The 27,214-nt window shown below is 69.1% G+C and overlaps 2 protein-coding genes across 2 annotated transcripts in view; one reads left to right on the top strand and one right to left on the bottom strand.

Annotated features, from left to right (window-relative positions):
• The first annotated feature begins 4,148 nt into the window (after positions 1-4,148).
• On the top strand, positions 4,149-10,551 carry PHOX2A (paired like homeobox 2A). Its single transcript, XM_074573005.1, has 3 exons — positions 4,149-4,368; positions 7,498-7,685; positions 10,108-10,551. Exons 1-3 carry the CDS (start codon positions 4,149-4,151, stop codon positions 10,549-10,551), a joined length of 852 nt encoding a protein of 283 aa, XP_074429106.1.
• Positions 10,552-13,848: 3,297 nt separating this feature from the next.
• Positions 13,849-27,214, bottom strand: part of INPPL1 (inositol polyphosphate phosphatase like 1) — a 29,744-nt gene continuing 16,378 nt past the window's right edge. The window contains 18 exon segments of the mRNA XM_074572204.1: positions 13,849-15,468; positions 16,373-16,500; positions 17,081-17,825; positions 17,994-18,143; positions 19,275-19,359; positions 19,470-19,625; positions 19,762-19,849; positions 19,979-20,067; positions 21,123-21,210; positions 21,212-21,237; positions 21,373-21,462; positions 22,562-22,643; positions 22,752-22,840; positions 23,928-24,027; positions 24,118-24,256; positions 24,361-24,457; positions 25,821-25,938; positions 26,941-27,137. Of these exon segments, the coding sequence (XP_074428305.1) occupies positions 15,378-15,468; positions 16,373-16,500; positions 17,081-17,825; positions 17,994-18,143; positions 19,275-19,359; positions 19,470-19,625; positions 19,762-19,849; positions 19,979-20,067; positions 21,123-21,210; positions 21,212-21,237; positions 21,373-21,462; positions 22,562-22,643; positions 22,752-22,840; positions 23,928-24,027; positions 24,118-24,256; positions 24,361-24,457; positions 25,821-25,938; positions 26,941-27,137 (2,558 nt within the window). The 3' untranslated portion in view covers positions 13,849-15,377.

Here is a 27,214-nt window from a genome sequence, read left to right as displayed (position 1 = left end):
GGGAAGGGGCTGCTCTGCCCGAGCCATCAATGCGCCACCGTGGCCGGGGACAATGACGCGGGGGGCGGGGGGGGGGAGTTGGGGGGGGGGGGGGGGGGCCAGGATCCGGAGGTGGGGGGGGGGGAAACATCAGGCTGTGACGGGGGAAATTCAATTAGCGGCAGCTCCAGCCCCGTGCCGGGCTCCTAATTCGATTAGGGGCGGGCGAGCTGCAGCCAGCGCCGGGCTCGGGGCTTTGTCACCGGGAACAAAGCGGTGGCCGGAGGCCTCCGGTGGCGGGGGGGGGGACGGGGGACGGGACCCACCGGGACACCCCCCTCCCCCGCCATGCAAAATCTTGGGGGTGCCCGCTGAGGGTGCCACAGGCCGGGCGATGGGCCGTGGGGTCCCTGGTCAACACACACACACACCCCCCCCCACCCAGAGACAAAGCTGGAGCTGGAGCTGTGGGGGGGGGACACGGCCCAAAGTGGGGCCCGGCAGAGCCGGGGGGGTCCTGGCACCTCCCGGGGGGTGGGGTGGGGGGGGGCGGTGCTGACCCACCCGGACACGGCCCGCGGGTCACGGGAGGGGTCCCTGCAGCCCGCGGGATGGAAGGACGGGGGGGGTCCCTGTCCCCTCTGGGGGGGGGTCCCTGCAGCCCGTGGGATGGAGGGACGGGGGTTCCCTGTCCCCTCTGGGGGGGGGTCCCTGTCCCTTCGAGGATGGAGGGACTGCGGGTCTCTGTCCCCCCTGGCGGGGGGGGGGTGTCCCTGTCCCTGTCCCTTCGAGGATGGGGGGATATGGGGGTCCCTGTCCCCTCTGGAGGTGTCCCTGTCCCCCTTGGGGGGGGGTGGGGGGGTGCCTGTCCCTGTCCCCTCAAGGATGGAGGGATGGGGGGGGTCCTTGTCACCTCTGGGGGGATCCCTGTCCCTTCGAGGATGGAGGGACGGGGGGAATCCCTGTCACCTCGGGGGTGTCCCGGTCCCTGTCCCTTTGGGGTTGGAGGAGGGCGGGGGGGGGGTGGGGGGGTGTCCCTGTCCCAGCTCCTCCGCCATGCCCAGCCCTCCCCACTGCCATTGCCACCCAATTTGGGGGCGTCAGCCTGCGCCCCCCCCCCCCCGCCCCATCGGGCCACGCTGGGGACAAGTGGGTGCCCCTCTGCCAGCACCCGCCGTCCTCCACCCACCGAAACCGGGAGGAATCACCCAAATCCCGCACCCCGGGATCCGGGGGAAGGGGGGGCCGGGGGGGGGGGTTGTCCCCGGGACAGGACACCCCAGCTCGCCCCCCCCACGTCCCCTCCTGCCTCCCCTCTCCCCCTTCATCTCCCCCTCCTCCTCCTCCTCAGTTCCCCCCCCCCGCCCCCGGCCCCGTCCTGCCCCCCTGGCTCCGGGCAGCCATAGCGGCAGCTCCTTGCGTGGCAGATTGCGGCCTAATTAGTTTAGAGGGAAAACTTAATTGAATTAAGTTTTTCACAACTCCAGCAGGCTGACAAGAGGGGCCCCGGCGCAGCCGCCAGCCCCCCCCCCACCCCCAGCCCCGGGATCTAATTAACTTGTTTAGCAACCTGCCCGCTCGGCTGCCGCAGCTGGGCTGGGAGGGAGGGGGGGGCCGGCGGGAGGGGGGGGGCACCCCCCAGCCCCTGCCCACGAGGGTCCCCGGGGTCCCGGGAGAGGGACCAAGCCAGGACCTGGCCCAACCTGGGTGGGGGAAAAGGGGGTGCTCGGCCAGTGGGGGAACGCAGCCGGGAGCGGGGGCATCAGTGGGATTTGGGGTGGGATGTAGGGTAGGATGCAGGGCAGGAGATGGGGCAGGAGATGGGGCAAGACAGAGGGCACATGATGGGGCAGGAGATGGGTTAGCACACAGGGCAGAAGATGGTCCAGGATGTGGGGCAGGACATGGGGCAGGAAATGGAGCAGGAGATGGGGCAAGACATGGGGAGAAGATGGGGCAGGACGTGGTGCAGGAGATGGATTAGCCCAGAAGGCAGAAGATGGGGCAAGAAGTGGGGCAGGAGATGGGGCAGGAGATGGGGCAGGACATGGGGCAGAAGATGGGGCAAGAGATGGTTTAGCACATAGGACAAGATGGGGCAGGACAGAGGGCAGGATGTGGGGCAGGACATGGGGCAGGACACAGGACAGGACATGGGGCAGGAGACAGCACAGGATGCAGAGCAGGATGTGGGGCAGAATTTTGGCGCAGAAGACGGGGGAGGACACGGGGACGGATGTGGAGCAGGAGATGGGGCAGGAGGTAAGGCAGGACGTGGGGCAAGACACAGGACAGGAGGTGGGGCAGGAGATGGGGCAGGACGTGGGGCAGGACAGAGGGCAGGAGATGGGGCAGGAGACAGAGCAGGCCATGGGGCAAATGAGGTAGGACGTGGGGCAAGACAGAGGGCAGGACATGGGGCAGGGTTTGGGGCAGGAGATGGGGCAGGACGTGAAGTGGGATGTGGGGCAGGACATGGGGAAGGGTGTGGGGCAGGACAGAGGGCAGGAGATGGGGCAGGACATGAGGCAGGAGATAAGGCAGATAAGGAGTGGGATGTGGGGCGGGAAGCGGGGCAGGACAGGTCCTGTGCAGCCCCCCCAGCCCCACCGAGCCCCACGGGGGGCTGATACCGCAGGACCCGGGCAGGATCCGGCCTTTCCCCCCCACCGCGGGCGGGGGCACAAAGCCGGGCCCGGGTGTAATTAGACTTTTAAATCCCCTTTAGTGAAAGTGTTTGTGTGAAAATGGCCCCAATCCGGCCCAAATCCGCCCCAAATCCCCCCGCGCCCCCCGCCCCCGCTCAGAGGGGCCAAGGGCTGAGGGGGGGGGCCCAGCGGGGGTGGGGGGGGTGGGGGGATGTGGCGCTTTGAAATTCAGGCGGGCTGCAAACTGGGGGGGAGGGGGTGGGACGGGATGGGGATGGGGATGGGGATGGGATGGGGATGGGGATGGGGATGGAGGTGGGATGGGGATGGGGACTGATGTGGGGATGGGGACTGGGATGGGGATGGAGATGGGGATGGGGATGTAGGAGGGATGGGATGGGGATGGAGGTGGGATGGGGATGGGGATGGAGGTGGGATGGGGATGGGGACTGATGTGGGGATGGGGACTGGGATGGGGATAGGGATGGGGATGGGGATGTAGGAGGGATGGGATGGGGATGGGGATGGGGACTGGGATGGGGATGGAGATGGGGATGGGGATGGAGGTGGGATGGGGATGGAGGTGGGGATGGGGACTGGGATGGGGATGGAGATGGGGATGGGGATAGGGATGGAGATGGGAATGAGATAGGGATGGAATTGGGGTGGGGGACGGGAAGGCTATGGAATCGGAATGGGATGGAATGTGGGATGAGGATGGAACTGGGATGGGATGGATGTGTGGGATGGGAACAGGATGGGCTGGGGATGTGTATGGGAATGGGGATGTGATAGGGATGGAATTGGGGTGGGGGACGGGAAGGCTATGGAATCGGAATGGGATGGAATGTGGGATGAGGATGGAACTGGGATGGGATGGATGTGTGGGATGGGAACAGGATGGGCTGGGGATGTGTATGGGAATGGGGATGTGATGGGGATGGGATGGGTTGGAGCCGGGAACAAGGCGAGGGCTGGGGACAGGAACGGTGTGAGGGATGGGGACATGGCGGGGGACGGGAACGGGGCGGGGGAGGTGTCGGGGCCGGGGCCGGTGGCCGGTGTGTCCCCTCGGGGATGGCCGGAGGGGTCGCTCCCACCGCCCGCCCCGACGTGCGGGGCTGCGGGGGTGGGGGGCGGGCTCCCTCCGGGGGTTAAGTGCGGGGGGCGCTGAGGCGGGGTGTGTGTGTGGGAGTGTGTGTGTGTGTGTGTGTACACCGCGGGGGGGGGGTGTGTGGTGTGCGCGGGGGGGGTGATGTGTATACCCGGGGATGGGGGGGGGGGGGGGCGTTGGCGGCTCCGCCCGCTCCTGCTGCACCCGCCGTCCCCGGGAGATATTGTCATGCAAAAGCCCCCGGCGAGCGCAGCCTTTGTCCGCCGCTCCCCCCGCCGGTATATTACGGCGGCCCGGGGCGGGCCGGGGCGGCGGATGGCGGGGGCGGGCCGGGGGCCGGCGGGCAGGCGGCGACGGCGGCGGCGGTAACGGGCGGGCGGGCGGGCGGCAGCCGGCACCGGCGCTCCATGTTCGCCATGGACTACTCCTACCTCAACTCCTACGACTCCTGCGTGGCCGCCATGGAGGCGTCCGCCTACGAGTTCAGCCCCTGCAGCCAGGCCGGCTCCTTCCAGTACAGCCCCATGCGGGGGGGGTTCGGCACCGGGCCCGCCTGCCCCCCCCTCGCCTCCGCCAACTGCGCCCTGGGCGCGCTGCGCGACCACCAGCCCTCGCCCTACTCGGCAGGTAACGGACCGCCGCCCCCGCATCCCCCCCCCGCCGTGCTCCCGGGACCCTCCGTTCCCGCTGCCGCCGTCGCTGCCCGGGACTCTCCGTTCCCGCTGCCGCCGTGCTCCCGGGACCCTCCGTTCCCGGTGCCGCCCGTGCCCGGGACCGTCAATTTTCGATGCTATCGGTGCCCGGTACAGTCAGTTTTCGATGCCGACCACGCTCGGTACTCTCCGGGCTCGATGCCATCGGTTCCTTGTACCACCGGTGCCCGGGACCCTCCGTTCCCGGTGCCGACGGTGCCCGGGACCGTCAATTTTCGATGCCGCTGGTGCCCTGTACTGTCCGGGTTCGGTGCCATCGGTTCCTTGTATCGCTGGTGCCCGATACCCTCGGTTCCCGGTGCCGTCGGTGCCCGGGACGGTCAATATTTCATGCCGTCGGTTCCCGGGACCGTCAGTGCTCGATGCCATCGGTGGCCCGTACCGTCAATTTTAGATGCCGCCGGTGCTCGGTACCGTCCGGGCTCGGTGCCATCGGTTCCTTGTACCACCGGTGCCCGTGACCCTCTGTTCCCGGTGCTGTCGGTGCCCGGGACCGTGAATTTTCCATGCCGACGGTACCCGGGAACGTCAATTTTCGATGCCGCCGGTGCTCGGCACTCTCCGGACTCGGTGCCATCCGTTCCTCCTATCGACGGTGCCTGATACCCTCGGTTCTCGCTGCCGTCGGTGCTCGGTACCGTCAATTTTCGATGCCGTCGGTGCTCGGTACCGTCAATTTTCGATGCCATCGGTGCCCGGTACCGTCAGTGCTCGATGCCGCCCGTGCTCGGTACTGTCCGGGCTCGGTGCCATCGGTTCCGCTGACCGCCAGTGCCCGGGACTGTCTGTTCCCGGTGCCGTCGGTGCCCGGGACCGCCAGTGCTCGATGTCGCCGGTGCCCAATACCGTCAGTTTTCGATGCCGCCGGAGCCCGGTACGGTCGGTGCTCGGCACAATCGGTGCACGCTGCCACTGGTGTCCGGTACCATCGGTTCCCGGTGCCGTCGGTGCCCGGTGCCGCTGATGCTCGGTACTGTCAGGACTCGGTGCCAGCGGTAACCGCCGCTCTCGGTGCTCGGTACCGTCGATGTTCGTTACCGCCGGTGCTCAGGGCCGTCCGTTCCCAGTACAGGCGGTACCATTTGCCGCCGGTGCTCGGTGCAATCTGTTCCCGGTACCTACGGTTCCCGGTACCGCCGGTGCTCGGTGCAATCGGTTCCCCGTATCACCGGTGCTCGGTACCGCCGATGCTCGGTGCAATCGGTTCCCGATGCCGTCGATGCCCGCTACCGCCGGTACCCGCCGCCCACGCAGCCCCCCGCTCCTGGGCAGTCCCGGCAGCGCGGTACCGGGTTACCCGAGGTCCCCGGGGCGGCGGCGGCCCCGAGCGGGGCTGGGGGGTCGGCGCCGTCGGGTCCCCCCTCCCCGCTCCGCTTTCGTTGCCTCCGCGGACGCGCTGCCCGCGGATGCGCCGATAACGAAGGAGCCGCCGAACGGTACCGGCCGCCCCTCCCCGCACTGGCCCCGGCCCCGGCCCGCTCCCGCCGAGGGGACAGCGGCGACATCGAACGAAGGGGCCCGGGGGGCGCGGGGAGGCAGAGACCGAGCTCCGCGGCCGCCCTGCCCGCCCTGCCGGCGGTGTCCCCTCGCCGTGCTCCGTGCGACCCTGCCCGGTCCATCCCAGTTCGATCCATTCCTGCTCCCTGCATCCTGCCCGGTTCATCCCAGTCCGGTCCATCCCAGTCCGGTCCATCCCTGCCCGGTGCATCCCTGTCCAGTTCGTCCCTGCCCCGTTCGTCCCTGCCGGTGCCTCCCTGCCCGCATCATCCCTGCCCGGTGCATCCCTGCCCGGTCTATCTCTGCCCGGTGCATTCCTGCCCGGTGCCTCCCTGCCTGGATCATCCCTGTCCGGTTCATCCCTGCCCGGTCCATCCCTGCCCAGGTCATCCCTTCCAGGTTTATCCCCGCACAGTTCATCCCTGCCCAGTCCATCCGTATCCAATCTATCCCTGCCCGGTCCATCCTTGTCCGGTTCATCCCTGCCCGATCCATTCCAGCCCGGTGCCTCCCTGCCCGGTGTGTCCTGCCTGGATCATCCCCGCCCGGTGCATCCCTGCCCGGTGCCTCCCTTCCCAGATCATTCCTGACCGGTGTGTCCTTCTCCGTTCATCCCTGCCCGGATCATCCCCGCCCGGTGTGTCCCTGCCTGGTGTGTCCTGCCTGGATCATCCATGCCCGGTGCATTCTTGCCCGGTTTATCCCTGCCCGCTGCATCCCTGCCCAGTTCATCCCTGCCCGGTCCACCCCTGCTTCCTGCATCCTGCCCGGATCATTCCTTCCCGGCTCATCCCTTCCCAGTGCATCCCTGCCCGGTGCTCCCTTCCCAGATTATCCCTGCGCGGTGTGTCCTGCCCGGTTCATCCCTGCCTGATCCATCCCTGCTCCCTGCATTCTGCCCGCATCATCCCTGCCTGGTGTGTCCCTGCCAGGATCATCCATGCCCGGTGCGTCACTGCCCGGTTCATCCCTGCCCAGATCATCCCATCCCGATCCATCCCTGTTCCCTGCATCCTGCCCGGATCATCCCTGCCTGGTGTGTCCTGCCCAGTTCATCCCTGCCTGATCCATCCCTGCTCCTTGCATCCTGCCCGCATCATCCTTGCCTGGTGTGTCCTGCCTGGATCATCCCAACCCGATCCATCCCTGTTCCCTGCATCCTGCCCGGATCATCCCTACCTGGTGTGTCCTGCCCAGTTCATCCCTGCCTGATCCATCCCTGTTCCCTGCATCCTGCCCGGATCATCCCTGCCTGGTGTGTCCTGCCCAGTTCATCCCAATCCGATCCATCCCTGCTCCCTGCATCCTGCCCGCATCAACCCTGCCTGGTGTGTCCTGCCTGGATCATCCCTGCCCGGTCCATCCCTGCCTGGATCATCCCTGCCCGGTCTATCCCTGCCCGATCCGTCCCTGCCTCCTGCCCCTGTTGTCTCCCGCTCCCCCTTCCCGGTGAATCCCGGTATCCCTTCCCACCTTGCCGTTTCCCCCCACCCACCCACGCTCACCCCCAGTTTCTCTCTCTCTCTCTCTCTCTCTTTCTCCCCAGTGCCCTACAAATTCTTCTCGGACCCGTCGGGGATCAACGAGAAGCGGAAGCAGCGGCGGATCCGGACGACGTTCACCAGCTCCCAGCTGAAGGAGCTGGAGCGGGTCTTCGCCGAGACCCACTACCCCGACATCTACACCCGGGAGGAGCTGGCCCTCAAGATCGACCTCACCGAGGCCCGGGTGCAGGTGGGCAGCGGGGGGTGGGAGGGGGGGTGGGGGGGGGATGGGGGGATGGGGGGACACACACCCCCCCACCCCCCCTGGGGACGGAGGTGGCGGGGGTGGGGCTGGGGTCCCAACCTCGGGCCCCCGCTGCTGCGCTCCCCGCCGCGGGACGGTGGCGGGGAAGCCGTGGGGACCCCGCCGCGGGGTGGGGGGTGTTGGGGGGGGTGGGGTGGGAATGGGGCGCTTCCGTGGGTTTTCCCCCTGCCGGTAGGTTGCTGGGGACGGGATGGGATGGGGGACAGGGAGGGAGGGGGGACTCGGTTTTGTCACCGCAGAGCGGTGGAGGAGGGGACAGGATGCCCTGGTCTGACGGGGGGGCTCGGAAGGGCCCCCCCCCCGCCCAGCCCCAGCCCCACTCCCGGCAGAGATGGCGGGGGGGGGGTCGGTTCGTGCCGCGTCGCCGTCGCGCTGGCACCCGCCGGCGGGGATTCGTCACGGTCCCAAAGGCATCGGGGACGGTGGCGTTGGGGAGAGGCTGGGGGGGGGGACGGAGACCGGCCCCTTTGTCGGTGCAGACCCCCCCATGTCGGTGCAGACCCCCCCATTGTCGGTGCAGACCCTCCATTTTTTAGGGCAGGCCCCCCCTCATGTGGGTGCAGACCCCCACCATGTCAGTGCAGACCCTCTCACGTGGGTGCAGACCCCCACACATCGGTGCAGACCCCCCCATGTCGGTGCAGACCCCCCCTCATGGGGGTGCAGATGCCCCCACATCAGTGCAAACCCCCCATTTTTCGGTGCAGACCCCCCTCATCTGGGTGCAGACCCCCCCATGTGGGTGCAGACCCCCGCATTTATCGGTGCAGACCCCTTCATGTGGGTGCCGAGCCCCCCGCATCGGTGCAGACCCCTCGTTTTTCAGTGCAGACCCCCCCATGTGGGTGCAGACTCCCCGTTTGTTGGTGCAGACCCCCTGATGTGGGTGCATACCCCCCCCCATGTGGGTGCAGACCCTCCCATTGCCGGTGCAGACCCCCCCATGTGAGTACAGACCCCCTCGTTTGTCAGTGCAGACACCCCCCCATGGGTGCAGACCCCCCCATGTCAGTGCAGACCCACTCATGTGGGTGCAGACCCCACCCCATGTCGACGCAGACCCCCCATTTTTCAGTGCAGACCCCCCTCACATGGGTGCAGACCCCCCCACATCAGTGCAAACCCTCCATTTGTTGGTGCAGACCCCCTGACGTGGGTGCAGACCCCCCCATGTCAGTGCAGACCCCCCCATGTGGGTGCAGACCCCCCCACATCCGTGCAGATGCCTCCATTTGTTGGTGCAGACCCCCCCGTGTCAGTGCAGACCCCCCCACATCGGTGCAGAAACCCATTTGTCAGTGCAGACTCCCCCACATGGGTGCAGACCCCCCCCACTAGTGCAGACCCCCCGTTTGTTGGTGCAGACCCCTCCCACGTGGGTGCAGACCTCCCCCCACGTCGTGGGGGGGTCCCAGCTCCCCTGTTTTTGTGTGGGGGGTCCTGGTACCCCAGGGTTGGGGAACCCACGGGGCTGGGGGGGTCCTAGCCCTAAGGATGAGGGGACACATGGAGATGTGGGGTCCTTGTCCCCAAGGATGGGGGATCCATGGGGCTGATGGTCCTGGCCCCGAGGATGGGGGGACCCATGGGGCTGGGGGGGTCCTAGCCCTAAAGATGGAGGTGTAGGGTCCTTGTCCCCAAAGATGGGGGACCCACAGGGCTGGGGGGGGTCCTAGCCCTAAGGATGAGGGGACAAATGGAGCTGTGGGGTCCCTGTCCCCAGGGATGGAGGATCCATGGGGCTGGGGGGTCCTGGTACCCCAGGGTGGGGGGACCTTCAAGGCTTGGGGGGTCCTGGCCTCAAGGATGGGGGGACCCACAGGGTGGGGGGTCCTGGCCCCAAGGAGGGGGGGACCCACAGGGTTGTGGGTCCTGGCCCAAAGGATGGGGGACCCACATGTCTGGGGGGGGGGGGGGGTGTCCCACCTTTGGGGTCCCCTCCCTCCCAGGGGGGGCCATGCACAGTGCTGATGCCACAGGGAAGGTGCTGGGGAGACGGGGGGGAACACAGGCTGCCTGGGGGGGGGCACGGGGGACTCTTGTCCCCAGGAGCTGCAGTCAAGGGGGCAACGTCGTCCCAGCAGTGTCCCCCCCCCCGGTATCACAGCAACGTGGTGGTGTCAGGTCCCCCCCCACTGCGCTATAAACCCCTGTATCTGCTTTTCGATATATTGCCCCCCCACCCCAGTGGGAAATGGGCACCCAGGGGGTGAGAACCTCGGCACCCCCAACCCCCCCCCCCCCACCTCAAAGGATGGTGACGTGGGGGGGTCCTCCCGTCCCCTCTGTCATCCCGTCCCTTTTCCCTCCCCGCCCCTCTCCCCCCCCACCCCCCTCCCAACTCCAGGTCTGGTTCCAGAACCGCCGAGCCAAATTCCGCAAGCAAGAGCGGGCGGCCAACGCCAAGGGGGCCGGTGGCAACCCGGGGGGGGCCAACGGCAAGAAGTCGGAGCCCCCGCGTTCTTCTTCGGAAGACGACGAATCCAAGGAATCCAACTGCAGCCCCACGCCCGACAGCACGGCCTCCCTGCCCGCCGCCGGCAACCTGGGCAGCCCCGGCGCTAGCCTGAGTCCCAGTCCCGGGGCGGGGGCACCCATGGGACCCGGCCATCCCCCCCCCCAAGGCCTCAAGGCACCCATCTGGGCCGGCGTGAGCACCAGCAGCGGAGCCGCCAACGCCGCCGACCTGCTGAAGGCCTGGCAGCCCGCCGAAGCCGTGCCGGGACCTTTCTCCGGCGTCCTCTCCTCCTTCCATCGGAAACCCAACGCGCTCAAGACAAACCTCTTCTGATGCGCCGGAGACGGCTGGGCTCCCCCCCCCACCCTCCCCCCCCCCAAATTCACACCCACCCCCTCCACCCACCCCCACCATCCCCCCCGGATCCCCCCAACCGCCGCCCCGCGCCCCCCACCCGCCGTGACGACGCTCCCACCCAACGCGCACCCAGCGATGATGCTCCGGCAAACGGCCGCTGGTGGGGAGGCAGGGGGGGGAGATGGATCGGGGACCCCCCAGCCAAGGCCGTTCCCCGGGGGGGGCCACAGGACCCCCACCCTCTCCCAGACCCTGTGCCGATGGGATGGACGCAGAGCTGGGGGAAGCCCCCACCGACGTCTCCCCCCACCCATGGGTGCTGTGGGGCTATGGGGGGGGGGGGGAGCCACAGGACCCTCTGCCAACGCCTCCCCCCCATCCATGGGTGCTGTGTGACTACGGGGGGGCCACGGGACCCCCACCCTCTCCTGGACACTGCACCAACAGGACGGACCCAGAGCTGGGGGAAGCCCCCACTGACGCCTCCCCCCCACCCACGGGTGCTGTGGGACCACAGAGGGGGGGCATGGGACCCCCTGCCAACGCCTCCCCCCCACCCACGGATGCTGTGGGGCCATGGGGGGGGGCCACAGGGCCCCCCACCCGCCGTGACGACGCTCCCACCCAACGCGCACCCAGCGATGATGCTCCGGCAAACGGCCACCGGCGGGGGGGGGGGGGGGAGATGGATCGGGGACCCCCCCACCCAAGGCTGTTAGCCGGGGGGACCACGGGACCCCCACCCTCTCCCGGACCCTGTGCCGATGGGATGGACGCAGAGCTGGGGGAAGCCCCCATCGATGTCTCTCCCCCAACCCATGGGTGCTGTGGGACCACGGGGGGGGCAAAGGGGGGGGTCAGGAGCCCCCCAGCCCCACCCAACACGCTTTGGGGGGGTGCACCCCAGGGGTGGGGGCAGCTGTGGGGTGCTCCGGTATTGTGGTGCGCCCCCCCCCCTCCCCGGGCCACCCCCCCCCCCCACCATGGGATGGGGGCGAGGAAGCACTTTAGGGGTCCCGGGGGGGCCGCGGGGTGAGCGGTGCCAGGGGTAGAAAAAGCCCCCCCGGTGCGGGGAGGGGGTGATGCCCCCCCCAAATCCTGCCTGCGGACACGGATGTGCTCCCCCCCCCCCCACAGCAGCACACCGGTGGGATTGGAGGGGAGACACCCCACACACCCCCCCCCGCGATGGGATTTGGGGGGGGGGGGGCCAAACGCAGGACTGGGGCTGTGCGCTCGCTGCCGTCACCGTCCCACTGAGCCCCCCCCCCCCCCCGGAGCAGATTGCGGGACCCCTTGGAGGACCCGGGACCCCGGGAGATGGATGGGGAGCCCCCCCCCGCCCCGCCGCCGGGCCCCGTCTCTAGCCGGGCCGCCACCCTGGGGAGGGTCCCGGGGCTGGGGGGGGGGGGGGTCAGGGTGCAGCTCTGACCCCCGCGGGGGGGGCTTCGCAGCGCGGTGAGCAGCGGTGGGACCCCCATCCCTCTCCCCCCACCCCATCGAGGGTCTCCGCCCCCCCCCCCCGTATCCCCCTCCCCCAGGCTAAGGTGGGTTTGGTTTTCGCCTTTTTTTTCTTTTTTGGGGTTGTTTTTTTTTTTTGAGGTGGGGTTTTTTTTGGTTTTTTTTTTTTTTGGTTTTTAACCGTTCTGTAATTTATTGGCCCCGTTTGCAAACGACACTAATCCAAATAAAACTTAATTTATTGCAGACACCACCGGCCCCCCCACCCCCACCTCGCTGCGACACCCCCCCCCGGGGCTGAAGGTCACGGCCACCCCCACCACCCCCCCGGGGCCCCCCCCCAGCCCCCCTTGTGGACCCCTAGGCGATGCCGGGGGTGCGCAGGCCCCGGCCCCTTAGGGATGTTTGGGGGTGTCGTGTCCCGTCCCCCCCCTCCCAAAAAAGACCCCGAGCGGGGACCTGGGGTGGCAGCGAGGATCACCCTGGGGTGCCGTGAGTGGGGGGGGGGGGGGGGGGAACGGGGGGGCTGGGGTACGGGGGGGGCTGGGGGCTGCAATGCCCCTGGGATGAGGCAGGGAGGGGGCAGGGGGCGCAGGCAGGGGGTGCACGGGGTGCAGGCAGGGGTGCAGGCAGAGTGCAGGGAGGGTGCAGGCAAGGGATGCAGGCAGGGGATGCAGGCACGGGGTGCAGGCAAGGGATGCAGGCAAGGGATGCAGGCAGGGGATGCAGGCACGGGGTGCAGGCAAGGGATGCAGGCAAGGGATGCAGGCAGCGGTGCAGGCAGGATACAGGCAGGGATGCACGCAGGGGATGCAGGCAGCGGTGCAGGCAGCGGTGCAGGCAGGATACAGGCAGGGATGCACGCAGGGGATGCAGACAGGGGTGCGGGCAGGGGGTGCAGGCAGGGGTTGCTCAGTGCAAAGCCCCCCCCCCCCCGCCCCGGATGCTTCGTTGGGTGCTGGGTCAGGGTCTACAGGGGGTGTCGGGGATGGGGGCATCTGGACCATGCTGGGACCAGTATGGCCAGCCCGGAGGGTCCCGGACCGTGCTGGGACCCTGTTCCTCATCCCGCGATTCCCATAGGAATGCCCCCCCCGCCCCCGGCGCAGTAGGAGCCCATTAATTCCAATGCCCATTGATTAATTACAACGACGTTGATTAAACATTAACACCCCCCCCGCCCCGCCCCAACTCGCGATTGAACAAAAACCACCCAAAGACGGGGCAGGACAAGGGGTGGTGGGGGGGTATTTTTAGTAGGATTAATTTCACACCAAACACCTCGTTAGCTAACGAGGGGGGGGGTGGGGGGGGGATTAGGGGGGGGGCTGCCAAAGGTGTGGGGCGGGGGGTGTCCGGCCCATCCTTCATCTCAGCCGGAGTGGTGGCAGCGGGGCCGGGGGGGAGGTGTGGGTTTGGGGTCCGAGGAGCTGGGCCGGGGGGGGGCATCGCCCCCCATCACCCCTGGGTGCAGCCCGTGGGGAGGGGGGGGAAAGGCACGACTGGGAGACACCCTCCCCCCACCCTGGGGACCCCCCCTGGAAGGGCACTTGGTGAGGCTGGGGGCTGAGCACCCGCGGGGGGGGAACCTGGATCAGCACCCGTTGGGGGGACACACACCCAGGTGAGCACCCCCGGGAGGGGGGGGGGGTTAGACCTGGCTGAGCACCCCCGGGGGGGGAGACACTCGGGTGCCAGCCCCGCTGCCACCCCCCGAGGCTGGCGCAGCCCCCGGGAGGGGACGGATCCAGCAAGTACCTAATGGGCAAACTGGGGGGGGGGCACCCCGGAGGCACTGGTGGTGGTGGTGGGGGGGAAGTGGGTGAAGGCACTGGTCCGGCTCTGCTGCAGCGGGACCCCCTGGGGGGGGATGGGACCCCCAGGGTGGGATTGGGAGCCCCTGGGGGGGAAGGGACCCCCAGGGAATGGTTGGGACCCCCCAAGGTGGGGATGGGACCCCCAGGCAAGGGTTGGCACCCCCTGGGTGGGGACGGGACCCCCCACGGTGGGGATGGGACCCCCAAGGCGGGGATGGGACTCCCAGGGTGGGGTTCGCACCCCCTGGGTGGGAACGGGACCCCCAGGCAAGGGTTGGCACCCCCTGGGGGGGGACGGGACCCCCAGGGTGGGATTGGGACCCCTTGGGTGGGGATTGGGACCCCCAAGGCAGGGATGCAACCCCTTGGGTGGGATTGGGATCCCCTGGGGGGGACCAGACCCCCCACGGGTGGGGATGGAACCCCATAGGTGGGGTTGGGACCCCGAGGGTGGGGATGGGACCTCCAGGGCAGGGACGGGACCCCCAAGTTTTGCCCAGTGCCGTCCATGGGGGGTGGCAGGGCCCCCCCATCCCATCCCCAGCATCACGAAGGCACTTGGGTTGCGACATGACTTCACTCAGAGCCTCCTCCTCTTCCTCCCCCCCACGGCTGCGAGGGGCCACGTTGGAACCCCCACCCGCAGGTGTTCCCCCCCCCCGCAAGACGAAGGCTCGTCCCTTCTCTCAATAAATAAGAAATAACTTAAAACGAGGGGAGGCCCCATGGGCGGGACCCCCCCACTGAAATTGTCTGACCAGGACCCACCCCCCCCTTGCCCCCCACCCCCAGACACCCCCACCCCCCCTGCCAACCTGCCGTTACCCAACACCCAGGGGTGGGGGGGGTCCCGGTGCTCCCGCCAGCTGCTGGTGACGGCTACTGCTGGTGATGGCGGGATGCACGGATGCGGGACAGGGGATGCTCGGCTGCGGGATGCGGGATGTGCATCCCTGGGACGTGGGATGTGCACCCATGGGGCGATCAACCACGGGGTGCGGGATGCTCGGCCGCGGGATGCAGAATGTGCATCCATGGGATGCTCGGCCTCGGGATGCGGGATGCTCGGCCGCAGGATGCGGGATGCTCGGACACAGGATGCAGGATGTGCATCCGTGGGGTGATCAACTGTGGGATGTGGGCTGTGCATCCATGGGACGCTCAACTGCGGGATGAGGGACGCTCAGCCGCGGGATGCGGGATGCTCGGCCACGGGATGCAGGATGTGCATCCGTGGGGCGATCAACCGCAGGATGCGGGATGCTCGGCCGCAGGACTCGGGATGTGCAGCCGCAGGATACAGGATGTTCGGTCGTAGGATGCGGGATGTGCATCCGTGGGACGTTCAACCATGGGATTTGGGATGCTCGGCCACGGGATGCGGGATGTTCGGTTGCAGGATGCGGGACGTGCATCCATGGGACGCCCAACCGCGGGATGCGGGATGCTCGGCCGCGGGATGCGGGATGCTGGGCCACAGGATGCGCAGACATGGGATGCGGGATGCAGGATTCCCAGCTGTGGCTATTTGTGGAGCTGGAGGCTCTCCAGGAGGACGCGCTTGTGGCCGGGGTCCAGCACACCGGCCTCCTCCAGGTCCTCCTCCGTGATGTCGCTGGGGGGGGGGGGCGGGGGGCGGGCACAGGCATGGGTCTCACCATCCCCTGGGCGGGGACCCCAAGGCCATGGGGGGACCCCCTCGGTGGGCGCAGGGGCACCCGCTTGGGCTGCTGGGTGCCCACCCGGTCTCCTCCCCATCCCTACCATGGGGCTACGTGGCCCTGGGGGGCAGTGGGACCCCCCCCAGTGCAGCAGGAACCCCCAAGGGGCAGTAGGGACCCCTGAGGAGCAGCGGGGACCCCCAAATGCAGCAGAGACACCCCCCCTCCAGGGGCAGCAGGGACCCCCCAATGCAGCGGGGACCCCCAGGGAGCAGCAGGGACCCCCCCAATGCAGCAGGGACCCCCCCCAATGCAGTGGGGACCCCCAGTGGGGCAGCAGGGACCCCCCCCCCCCAGTGCAGCAGGGACCCACAGGGGCAGTGGGGACCCCCCCAATGCAGCAAGGACCCCCCAATGCAGCAGGGACCCCCCCAGCAGCAGTGGGGACCCCCCAGGGACAGTGGGGACCCCCAGGGGGGCAGCAGGAACACCCCCCCCCCCCCCCCCCGATGAAGCAGGGACCCCCAGGGGCAGCGAGGAACCCCCAGTGCAGCTGGGACCCCCCCCAGTGAAGCGGGGACCCCCAGGGGGGCAGCGGGGACCCCCCAGGGGCAGTGGGGGCCCCCTCCACCCCCAAGGAACAGCAAGGACGCCCCAATGCAGCGGGGACCCCCCAGGGCAGCACCCCCCAGGGGTCTCCCCACGGCAGGGTGCCCCCACCCAGGCACGGCCGTGACCCCCCTGGCGAGGGGAGGACGTGGACCCACCGCGGCTGGCAAGGCGGGGGGGGGGGGGGGGGGGTGGGGTGGGGGGGGTTTGGGGGTGCCTCCCCCCCCCCGCCCCGGGGGTGCCCCTCACCTGAGGAACTCCAGGTCGTCCCAGCCGTTGCGCAGCAGCCCCTCCTCGTACCGCTCCAGCCCCAGCGCCCGCAGCCACTCGCCCACGCCGGGTACGGCCCCCCCGCCACGGCCCCCCTGGCACAGCGCCTGGGGTGGGGGTGGGGGGGGGCAGCACCCACCCTCAGCACTCCCACGGCCCCCCCCCACATTCCCCTGGGGACCCCCCTGTGCCATGGAGGGGCCCTACCCGGGAAGGGGGGCACAGTACCTGGGGGGCAGCCCCCTACCCTCAGCCCCCCCCACAACCCCAGGGGACCCCCACCCTCAGCATGGGACCCCCCCACCCCGTGCCATGAAGGGGCGCTGCCCGGGGAGGGGGGCACAGCGCCTGGGGGACAGCACCCACCCTCAGCCCCCCACGCACCCCCAGGGATCACCACCCCCCACCCCGCCCCCCGGCATGGGACCCCCCCATGCTCCCGTGGATGCAGGCGGGGGGGGGTGCAGGCGGGGGGGGGTGCCCACCCTCTGCCCCTCCCACCCTCTCCCCCCCCAGCTCCGCCCCACAGTCCCCCCACCCCAAACCACCACCACATCCCTCACGCCACCCCCTTTCCCCCCCCCACCTCAGCGCACCCCAGGGCCCCCCTCAAAGGGAGGGGAGCACCCCAACACCCCCCCCCCCCCCCCCCAAACCTCCCCCTCCCTCCCCGCCCAGAGCACCCACCTCCTCAGCCAGGTCCTCCTGGATGCTCTCCCGGATGGAGTGGGGGGGGAAGGCGAGGGGGCGGCCGTAGTCGGGGGGCAGGCAGCGGGGGGGCAGCTCCAAGCGCCCCCCCTTGCCCAGCAGCGGTTGGGGAGGGGGAAGGGGGGCTGCCCTCCCCTTCCCCCCGCCATAGTCCACCTCGCTCAGCGTCTTGGCCATCTGCAGCACCGAGCAGGAGCGGTCGTCCAGCAGCCCCCCCGCCACCGACGGCACCCCCCCGGGGGCTGCGACCCCCCCAGGGGCAGCCGGAACCCCCGCGGGGGGTGGAATGCCCCCAGGGGCTGGAACCCCCCCGGTTAAAGGGGTCCCCCCAGGCGCCTCCATCCCGAATCCCAAGGGCCGGGGGTGCAGCTTGGGTGGGGGGGGGTCACCCAAAGCCGGCCGGGTTTTGGGGTCCTCCTTGAGGGTGCCGAAGAAGGGGTTGGGGGGGGGCACCTCCAGCTCGCGCGGCAGCGGCGGCGGGGGGAAATCGGGGGGGGGCAGGTTGAGGGTGCCGGTGTCCTCGTCCGAGGAGCTCTCCTCCCCCCCCCGGCAGGAGGGGCGCCGGCGCCGCTCGGGGACCCCCGGCTGCACCTTGCCCTTGGCGGGGGGGGGTTTGCCGGGGTCCCCGGGGGCCAGCAGCTGATGGGGCACCCCCTCCAGCACGTAGTACGCCGGGTTGTTGAAGCTGTTCTTCAGCGGCCCCCCCGTCGCCTCCGCCGTGCACCTTTTTTTTGGGGGGGGGGAAGGGGGACATGACACACAGGGGTGAGCCAGACCCTCAGGATGGGGTACAACCCATGGGTGCGGGGGGAGGCGGTGGGTGTCCCTGTGTCATCGTCGTCCCCCCCCCCCCCCCCCCCCGCCACTTAAAACCCTGCCCATCCCCACTCACCGGCTCGGGGCAGGCTCTTCCCTGGGGGGGCCGCGGTGTGGGGCGGGGGGCCGGGGGGCCGGCGCGGTGTTGCCCTTCTCCAGCTCCTCCGGCAGCTTCGCTGGGGGGGCGGCGGGTGGCTCGGCACCGGGGGGCTTCCGTCCCACCGACCTGGGCAACGAGAGGTGGTGGGGTGCCCCGTGGGGCTCGGAATCCCCCCGGGTGGGGCTCGGCCCCCTCGAGATGGGGTTCAGACCCATGCGACAGGGCTCAACCCCCCCCAAGATGGGGCTCAGCCCCCCAAGGATGGGGCTCAGAACACCAGGATGGGGTCAGACCCATGGGATGGGGCTCAGCCCCCCCCGGACAGGGCTCAGCCCCACAGGACAGGGCTCAGACCACCAGGATGGGGGGCAGACCCATAGGATGGGGCTCAGCCCCCCAGAAAGGGGCTCAGACCGCTAGGACAGGGCTCCAGACCCTCACGACAGGGCTCAGCCCCCCAAGGACGGGGTTCAGAACCCCAGGATGGGGTTCAGCCCCCCCCAGGATGGGGCTCAGCCCACTGGGATGGGGCTTAGCCCCCGGGATGGGGCTCAGCCCCCCAGGACAGGGCTCAACCCCCCCCAGGATGGGGCTTAGCCCCTCAGGACATGGCTCAGCCCCATAGGGTGGGGTCAGCCCCCCAGGACAGGGCTCAGATCCCCCCCTAGGATGGGGCTCAGCCCCAGAGGATGGGGCTCAGCCCCCCAAGACAGGGCTCAGACCCAAGGGACAGAGCTTGGCCCCCCATGGGATGGCGCTCAGCCCCCCAGGACACAGCTCAGCCCCATTGGATGGGGTCAGCCCCCCAGGACAGGGCTCAGACCCCCAGGACACAGCTCAGCCCCACTGGATGGGGTCAGCCCCCCAGGACACAGCTCAGCCCCCCCAGGACAGGGCTCAGACCCCGCCCAGGATGGGGCCCAGCCCCCCAGGACACGGCTCAGCCCCCCAGGACAGGGTTCAGCCCCCTGGGATGGGGTCAGAACCCCAGGACAGGGCTCAGACCTCCCAGGATGGGGCTCAGCCCCCCAGGATGGGGCTTGGCCTCCCCCCAGGATGCAGCTCATCCCCAGGGGATGGGGCTCAGCCCCCTGGGATGGGGTCAGACCCCCGGGACAGGTCTCAGACCTCACCGGGAGATGCTCCAGCCCCCTCAGCCCCACCCCCCGGGACCCCCATCTCCCCCCCCCGGACCCCCAGGTGGGGGTCACCGGTGCACACACACACACACTCCCCCCACCGCCCTGTCCCCCGTACTTGGCATAGTCCTGGTTGGCCCTGGCACCCAGCGGCACCTTCCCTTTGCCGGCCGCCGTCTCGTCCTTATCGATGCTGATCCACTCTGCGAGGCACGGGGTGGGGGGGAGCGCTCAGCTCAGGGCGGGGGGGGGGGGGATCCCATCCCCCCTGTGTGTGCGTGCGTGCGTGTCCCCCCCCCCCCCCCCAGCTCACCGTAGAGCCTCTCGCGGGTGCCCAGGCGCTCGGCGGGCACCCGCACCTTCATGGAGCCGCGGATGTTGCCGGTCTCCTCGCCCCGGTGGGAGAGGTAGGTGAGGAACTGCTGCGCCGTGCTGCCGATCATGGACTTGAGGGCGATGACGCACTCCCCTGGGGGTGAGCAAAATAAAGGGGGGGGTGGGGGGGGGGTGTCCGAGGGTCCACCATCCCCCTTGGGACCGCCTCGCCCCCAACCTCCCCTCCCCATAACCTTCCCCCCCCCCCCGGCCCGGCGCTGGGTGCTCACCGTAGGACTCGTAGCCGTCGAGGGATTTGACGGTGAGCAGGAGGTGCTGGTCCTGCAGGTACTCGATCTCGGAGAGGATGGGCTTCAGCTGGGGGACAGAGGGGGACGGTCACTGGGATGCAGGAGGGGGGAGTCTCCCTGCCTGCATTCCGCACCACCCCCACCCCCCCCCCCCCCCCCCCCCCGGCACTGCCGCCGCCATCCCTGCCCTCCTCACCGTGGGCAGCTGCCGGGACGACCACTGCACCTTGAGGAAGTTGATGTTGTCGCTGCTCTGGCTGTCGTTTTCAAAGCTCTTCTTGAATTCTGCCGGCGGGGGGGGGGGAACGACACACACATGGCAAGGCCACCATCAGCCCCCCATGTCTCTCTCCCCTTGGTGGCCCCCCAGGTCCCTTTCCCCTTGGTGGCGCCACAGGTCTCCTTCCTCTTGGTGGCCCCCCAGGTCTCCTTCCTCTTGGTGGCCTCCCAGGTCTCTCTCCCCTTGGTGGCACCCCAGGTCCCCTTCCCCTTGGTGGCCCCCCAGGTCCCTTTCTCCTTGGTGGCCCCACAGGTCTCTCTCCCTTTGGTGGCCCCCCAGGCCCCTTTTCCCTTGGTGGCCCCACAGGCCTCTTTCCCCTTGGTGGCCCCCCAGGTCTCCTTCCTCTTGGTAGCCCCCCATGTCTCTCTCCCCTTGGTGGGCCCCCAGGCCTCTTTCCCCTTGGTGGCCCCCCAGGTCCCTTTCCCCTTGGTGGCCCCCCAGGTCTCCTTCCTCTTGGTGGCCTCCCATGTCTCTCTCCCCTTGGTGGCACCCCAGGTCCCCTTCCCCTTGGTGGCCCCCCAGGTCCCTTTCTCCTTGGTGGCCCCACAGGTCTCTCTCCCCTTGGTGGCCCCCCAGGCCCCTTTTCCCTTGGTGGCCCCCCAGGCCTCTTTCCCCTTGGTGGCCCCACAGGTCTCCTTCCTCTTGGTAGCCCCCCATGTCTCTCTCCCCTTGGTGGGCCCCCAGGTCCCTTTTCCCTTGGTGGCCCCCCAGGCCTCTTTCCCCTTGGTGGCCCCCCAGGTCTCCTTCCTCTTGGTAGCCCCCCATGTCTCTCTCCCCTTGGTGGCCCCCCAGGTCCCTTTCCCCTTGGTGGGCCCCCAGGTCCCTTTTGCCTTGGTGGCGCCACAGGTCTCCTTCCTCTTGGTAGCCCCCCATGTCTCTCCCCTTGGTGGCCCCCCAGGTCCCTTTCCCCTTGGTGGCCCCACAGGCCTCTCTCCCCTTGGTGGGCCCCCAAGCCTCTTTCCCCTTGGTGGCCCCCCAGGTCCCTTTCACCTTGGTGGCCCCCCAGGTCTCCTTCCCCTTGATGCCCCCCCGCGTTGGGTACCCCCACCCCATCCCTCACCTTCCAGGCAGGGGGAGTAGAACTCGATGAAGAACTTGGTGCGGCTGGCCGTCTTGACGATGGCCTCGATGCTCTCGAACTCGATGTACCGCCTGCTCGGAGGACTTGGAGAGCCCTCCAGGGACAGGCCAGGCTCAGGGACATCCCCCCCCCCCCCCCCCGCTCCCCTGGAGGGAGAGGTGGGACCCACACATGGCAGGGGTTGGGGGGGGGGAGGTGGGAAGCGGGGTGTCTGCTTGGGGACAGGCACCTTTTTTGGAGACGAACTGGGACGTCACCCCCACCTCGAAGGAGCCGAAGACGGGCGAGTGGTCGCTGGTGACGATGTCGTCTGTGCACCCTGCGGGATCGCGGGGGGCGGGGGGGGGGGAAGTGTGTCAGGATCTGTGTCCCCAGGGGACACAGACGGTGTCCTGGGGGACGACCCAGTGTCCTGGGGGGGACACACAGTGTCCTGGCGGGGATGACACAGTGTCCTGGGGGGGGGGGGACACATGGTGTCCTGGGGGGCACACAGTGTCTTGGGGGGGGACCGGGTGTCCTGGGGGGTACACAGTATCTTGGGGGGTACACAGTGTTTTGGGGGAGGACACACGTTGTCCTGGGGGGGCACACAGTGTCCTGGGGGAAGGGGGACACGGTGTCCTGAGCGGGGAACATGGTGTCCTGGGGGGGGGACACAGTGGCCTGGGGGGGGATGGACATGGTGTCCTGGGGGCACACAGTGTCTTGGGGGGGACACAGTGTTCTGGGGGGATAGGGTGTCCTGGGGGGTACATGGTGTCCTGGGGGGGGGACGACACGGTGTCCTGGGGGGGCACACAGTGTCCTGGGGGGGTACACAGTGTCCTGGGGGGAAGGGGGACAAGATGTCCTGAGCGGGGGGACATGGTGTCCTGGGGGGGCACACAGTGTCCGGGGGGGGATGACACATGGTGTCCTGGGGGTACACAGTGTCTTGGGGGGGGATGCAGTGTTCTGGGGGGGACCGGGTGTCCTGGGGGGTACACAGTGTCCTGGGTGGGGGGACACACGGTGTCCTGGGGGGGTACACAGTGTCTTGGGGGGGGAACGACACGTTGTCCTGAGGGGGGGGCACAGTGTCCTCAGGGGTACACAGTGTCCTGGGGGAAGGGGGACACAGTGTCCTGAGCCAGGGGGATGTGGTGTCCTGAGTGGGGGGGAACACAGTGTCCCCGGGGGGGGACACATGCTGTCCTGGGGGGAGGGACACATGGTGTCCTGGGGGGGGTACATAGCATCTTGGGGGGGGTGGGACACATCCTGAGGGGGGACACACAGTGTCCTCAGGGGTACACAGTGCCCTGGGGGAAAGGGGGACACAGTGCCCTGAGCGGGGGGGACATGGTGTGTCCTGGGAGGGGGGGGACACACACGGTGTCCCGGGGGGGCGGGCGGGGGGGACATGGCCAGCTCACCGTAGGCGTTGCAGTTGACGTGGGTCTCGGGGTAGGACTTCCAGAGGATGCGGTCGCACCAGGACGGCACGTTGGTGCGCACCTGGAGGGGACGGGGACGGCGGGGGGGGCGGGGGACACATTAATCTGGGGTGTCTACTCCCCCCACCCCGACCCCCCCCACCCCCCCCCCCCCCACCCCAGCACCTACCCCTGTGGGCTTCTGCTTGTGCCAGACGTAGGTGTCGCGGGAGCCCCGCTCGTAGCGGTAGGTGGGGGGGAAGGTGATCTCCTCCTCGCCTGCACCCACAGCCGGGGGGGGGGAGCCGGAGGGGGGGGGTCAGGACAGCCCCAAAAGTGGGGGGTTGCCCTCCCCCCCCCCCCGCCCCGAACCACCTCCCACAAATCAGTTTGATGTTCCCCCCCCAGGGACTGCACGGCCACCTGCAGGGCACGGCCACCCTGACCCCCCCCCCACCTCTGCCGGGACACAGCGGGTCCCCAGCACCCACAGCCGCCCCCCCCCCCCCAGCATCAGCCGCAGCCCCCCAGCACCCATTCAGGAGATGGAGGGATGGGGCAGGATGGGATCCCCGCATCCAGCCCAGCACCCCCAAGGGGCAGGACCGCACCCCCCCCCCACCCCGAGCACCCTGGGATGGGGCAGGATGGGACCCCCGGATCTATTCCAGCCCCCTCAAGGTGCAGGACCCCCCAGCACCATGGGACAGAGCAGGATGTGACCCCCGGATGCATCCCAGCACCCCTAGAGGGACAGGAGCCCCCCCAGCACCATGGGATGGGGCAGGATGGGACCCCCACATCCATCCCAGCCCCCCAGGAGGAGCAAGACCACCCCCCCCCCCCCCAGCAACCTGCAACCCCTGGATCCATCCCAGCCCCCCAGAGCGACAGGACCCCACCCCAGCACCATGTGATGGGGCAGGATGGGACCCCCAGATCCAGCCCAGCCCCCTGAGGGGCTGGAGCCCCCCAGCACTGTGCAACCCCAAGATCAAGCCCAGCCCCCCCGAGGGGCAGGGACCCCCCCCAGCACCATAGGACGGGGCAGGATGGGACCCCCGGATACATCCCAGACACTCCTGGAAAGGCAGGACCCCCCCAACTCCATGGGATGGGGCAGGATGGGACCCCCAGATCCACCCCAGCCCCCCCAAGGGTCAGGACCCCCCCCAGCTCCATGGGATGGGGCAGGATGGGACCCCCAGCTCCATCCCAGCCCCCCAGGAGGGGCAGAAACTCCCCCCAGCGCCGCGGGACGGGTCAGGACGGGACCCCCAGATGCATCCCAGCCCCACCAAGAGGGACAGGACACACACACACCCCCCCCCGCCCCCCCTTGGAGGGAAAACGCCGCGGGTCTCACCGAAGCGCAGGAAGACTTTGTGCTTCTCCTTCTCCAGGTTGAGCTGATCCACCTTGAGCAGCGGCTCCAGCTCCTTGCGGCCGATGTAGTTGAGGATCTCCTGGGGGACAGAAGGGCTGGGACGGGGTGGGGGGGACACAGACACACCGAGACACCCCTCCCCACCTTCACCTCCCCCCCGCCCCCTCACCTGGATGTCCATGTCCAGGCGGTAATTGAGGTCCCCGAACCAGAAGAGGTGGGTGAAGCGGAGGGAGATGTCGAAGGAGCTCAGCTGCTTGTCCCCCAGCGAGAGCAGGCGCAGGATGTCCAGGTAGTTCTGGTTCCTCCTGCCCGGGGATGGGGACGGGACACATGACACACAAAACTGGGGTGGCACGGGGACGGGGACAGGGGGTGGCACGTCCCCGGGGGGGGGGGGATGGGACCTCACCGTGCCGTCTTCTCGTTGCCGGAGGTGAGGTGGCAGTTGACGAAGCCGAAGGAGGTGCCGTTGAACATGAAGGAGACGCCCACGGCGCCCTTGTTCCCTGCGGGGACGCGGGGACGCATCAGGCCAGGGCGGGCGGCCACCCCCACCCCGGGACACACAGGCTGCCAGCTCCCCCCTGCCCCCCGCCCCCAACCCCGCCGTCTCCAAGGCCCGATGATGGGGCAGTGGCCCCTCCTCGTGCAACGCACGCACGCCAGGACCCCCCTTGTGCAACACACACACAGCAGGACCCCCCTCGTGCAATACACCCCCCCCGCCTCCAAGACCCTTCTAAGTGTAACACCCCCCCTCCCAGGACCCCCCCCCCCCGCCTTGTGCAACACAACCACACCAGGACTCTCCTCGTGCAATGCACACACACCCCCACAGACCCCTCCTCGTGCAATGCATGCACACAGAGACCCCCCCCCGTGTGCAACACACGCGCGCCAGGACCCTCCTCGTGCAACGCACGCACCCCCAGACCCCTCCTCGTGCAACACATGTGCTCCAGGACCCCTCCTCGTGCAATGCACACCCCCCCCCACATCCTTCCTCGTGCAACACACGTGCTCTGGGACCCGTCCCCATGCGACACACACGTCCCTGGACCCCTCCTTGTGCAACACACGCACCCCAGGACCCCCCTTGTGCAACGCACGCACATCCCAGCACCCACCCTGTGCGACACACACACACCAGGACCCTCCTCGTGCAACACCCCCCCTCCCAAGGCCCTTCCTAGTGCAACACCCCGCCCCAAGACACCTCCTCGTGCAACACACACACACCAGGACCCTCCTCGTGCAACACACCCCCCCCAGGACCCCCCCTTGTGCAACACAAACACACAGCAGGACCCCCCTCGTGCAACGCACACCCCCCCAGACCCCTCCTTTTGCAATGCACACGCACATACCCCTCCTCGTGCAACACATAACACACCAGGACCCTCCTCGTGCAACACACCACACCCCCCCGGACCCCCCTTGCGCAACACAAACACACCCAGACCCCTCCTCGTGCAACACACACAACCCAGGACCCGCCTCGTGCAACGCACGCACATCCCAGCACCCACCCCGTGCAACACAAACACACCAGGACCCTCCTCGCGCAACACACGCACACCCCCCGGACCCCACCTCGTGCAACACAAACACACTCCAGGACCCCTCCTTGTGCAACACCCGCCCCCCCCCTTGTCCAACACACACACACGCCCCCTCCTTGTGCAACACACACACACACCAGGACCCCCCTCGTGCAACACCAGGACCACCCCTGTGCAACACACGCACCCCCCGGGACGCTTCCTACTGCAACACACGCCCCCCAGGACCCCCCCTCGTGCAACACCAGGACCGCGCAACAACCCCCCGTCCCCGTCCCCGTGCCCCCCCCCTCCCCGTGCCCCCTACCCAGGGTGTTGGCGATGCCGGTTTTGACGCTGGAGGTGCCGACGTGGCTGATGCGGTTCTCGTGCTCCGGCTTCACCAGCACCACCAGTTTGATGTTCCACAGGGACTGCACGGCCACCTGCGGGGCACGGCCACCCTGACAGCCCCCACCCCCTGCCCCCCCCCCCGCCGGGACACAGCGGGGTGTCCCAGCACCCACCCCACCCCCGCCCCAGCAGCTACCGCAGCCCCCGAGCACCCGCTCAGGAGATGGAGGGATGGGGCAGGAGGGGACCCCCGGATCCATCCCAGCCCCCCAGAGGGACAGAACCCCCCACTCCCAGGACCCCCCATCCCACCACCCTGGGACGGGGCAGGATGGGACCCCTGGATGCATCCCAGACCTTCCTGGAAGGGTAGGACCCCCCGGCATCATGGGATGGGGCAGGACGGGATCCCCCAGATCCATCCCAGCCCCCCCAGAGGAGCAAGACCACCCCCCAGCACCCTGCGACCCCTGGATCCACCCCAGCACCCACCAAGGGGCAGGACCCCCCCAGCACCATGGGACAGGACAGGATGGGACCCCTGGATGCATCCCAGCCCCCCCCCAGGGGCAGGAACCCCCCAGCACTGTGGGATGGGGCAGGATGGGACCCCCAGATCCATCCCCCCAGCACCGTGGGATGGGACAGGATGGGACCCCTGGATCCATCCCTGCTCCCCAGAGGAGCAAGACCAATCCCCCAGCATCCTGGGACCCCTGAATCCACCCCAGCACTCCAGAGCGACAGGACCCCCCCACCACCATGGGATGGGGCAGGATGGGACCCCCGGATCCAGCCCCACTCCCTGGAGGGAAAACAGCCCCCAACATCAAGGGATGGGGCAGGATGGGACCCCCGGATCCATCCCAGCACCTCCAGCGGAACAAGATCACCCCTCCCAGCACCCTGGGATGGGGCAGGATGTGACTCCCGTATCCATCCCAGAGGGACAGGACCCCCCTCCCCCAGCACCCTGGAACGGGGCAGGACGGGACCCCCATCTCCACCCCAGGGACATGGAGCATCACCCAGCTCCACCAACCCCCCAGCACCCCCGGCACGCCCCCCGCCCTGCCCCCCGCCACGGTTCCTACCGGGCGGTACTCGACTTCCGTAAAGTCCTTGAGGACGGCGCGGAGAAAATCCACCCACTCCTTGTCCCCCAGGGAATTCTCCTGGCTGCCGAAGACGTAGATGTCCTGGGGGATGGCCACCGGCACCTCGTCCAGCGTCTTCCCCAGCCCCTTGCAGGTGAACCAGGAGGTGATGCTCTTGGGGGGGGGCACGCTGCCTGCGGGGGGGCGGGCACCAGCAGCACGGTCAGGAGGGGGGACACGGTGTCCGGGGTGGGGGGAGGGACACAGTGTC

Source organism: Larus michahellis, chromosome 1 (genome assembly GCF_964199755.1).
Source record: "Larus michahellis chromosome 1, bLarMic1.1, whole genome shotgun sequence".
Lineage (NCBI taxonomy): Eukaryota > Metazoa > Chordata > Aves > Charadriiformes > Laridae > Larus > Larus michahellis.
This window is presented reverse-complemented; position numbering and strand designations above follow the sequence as displayed.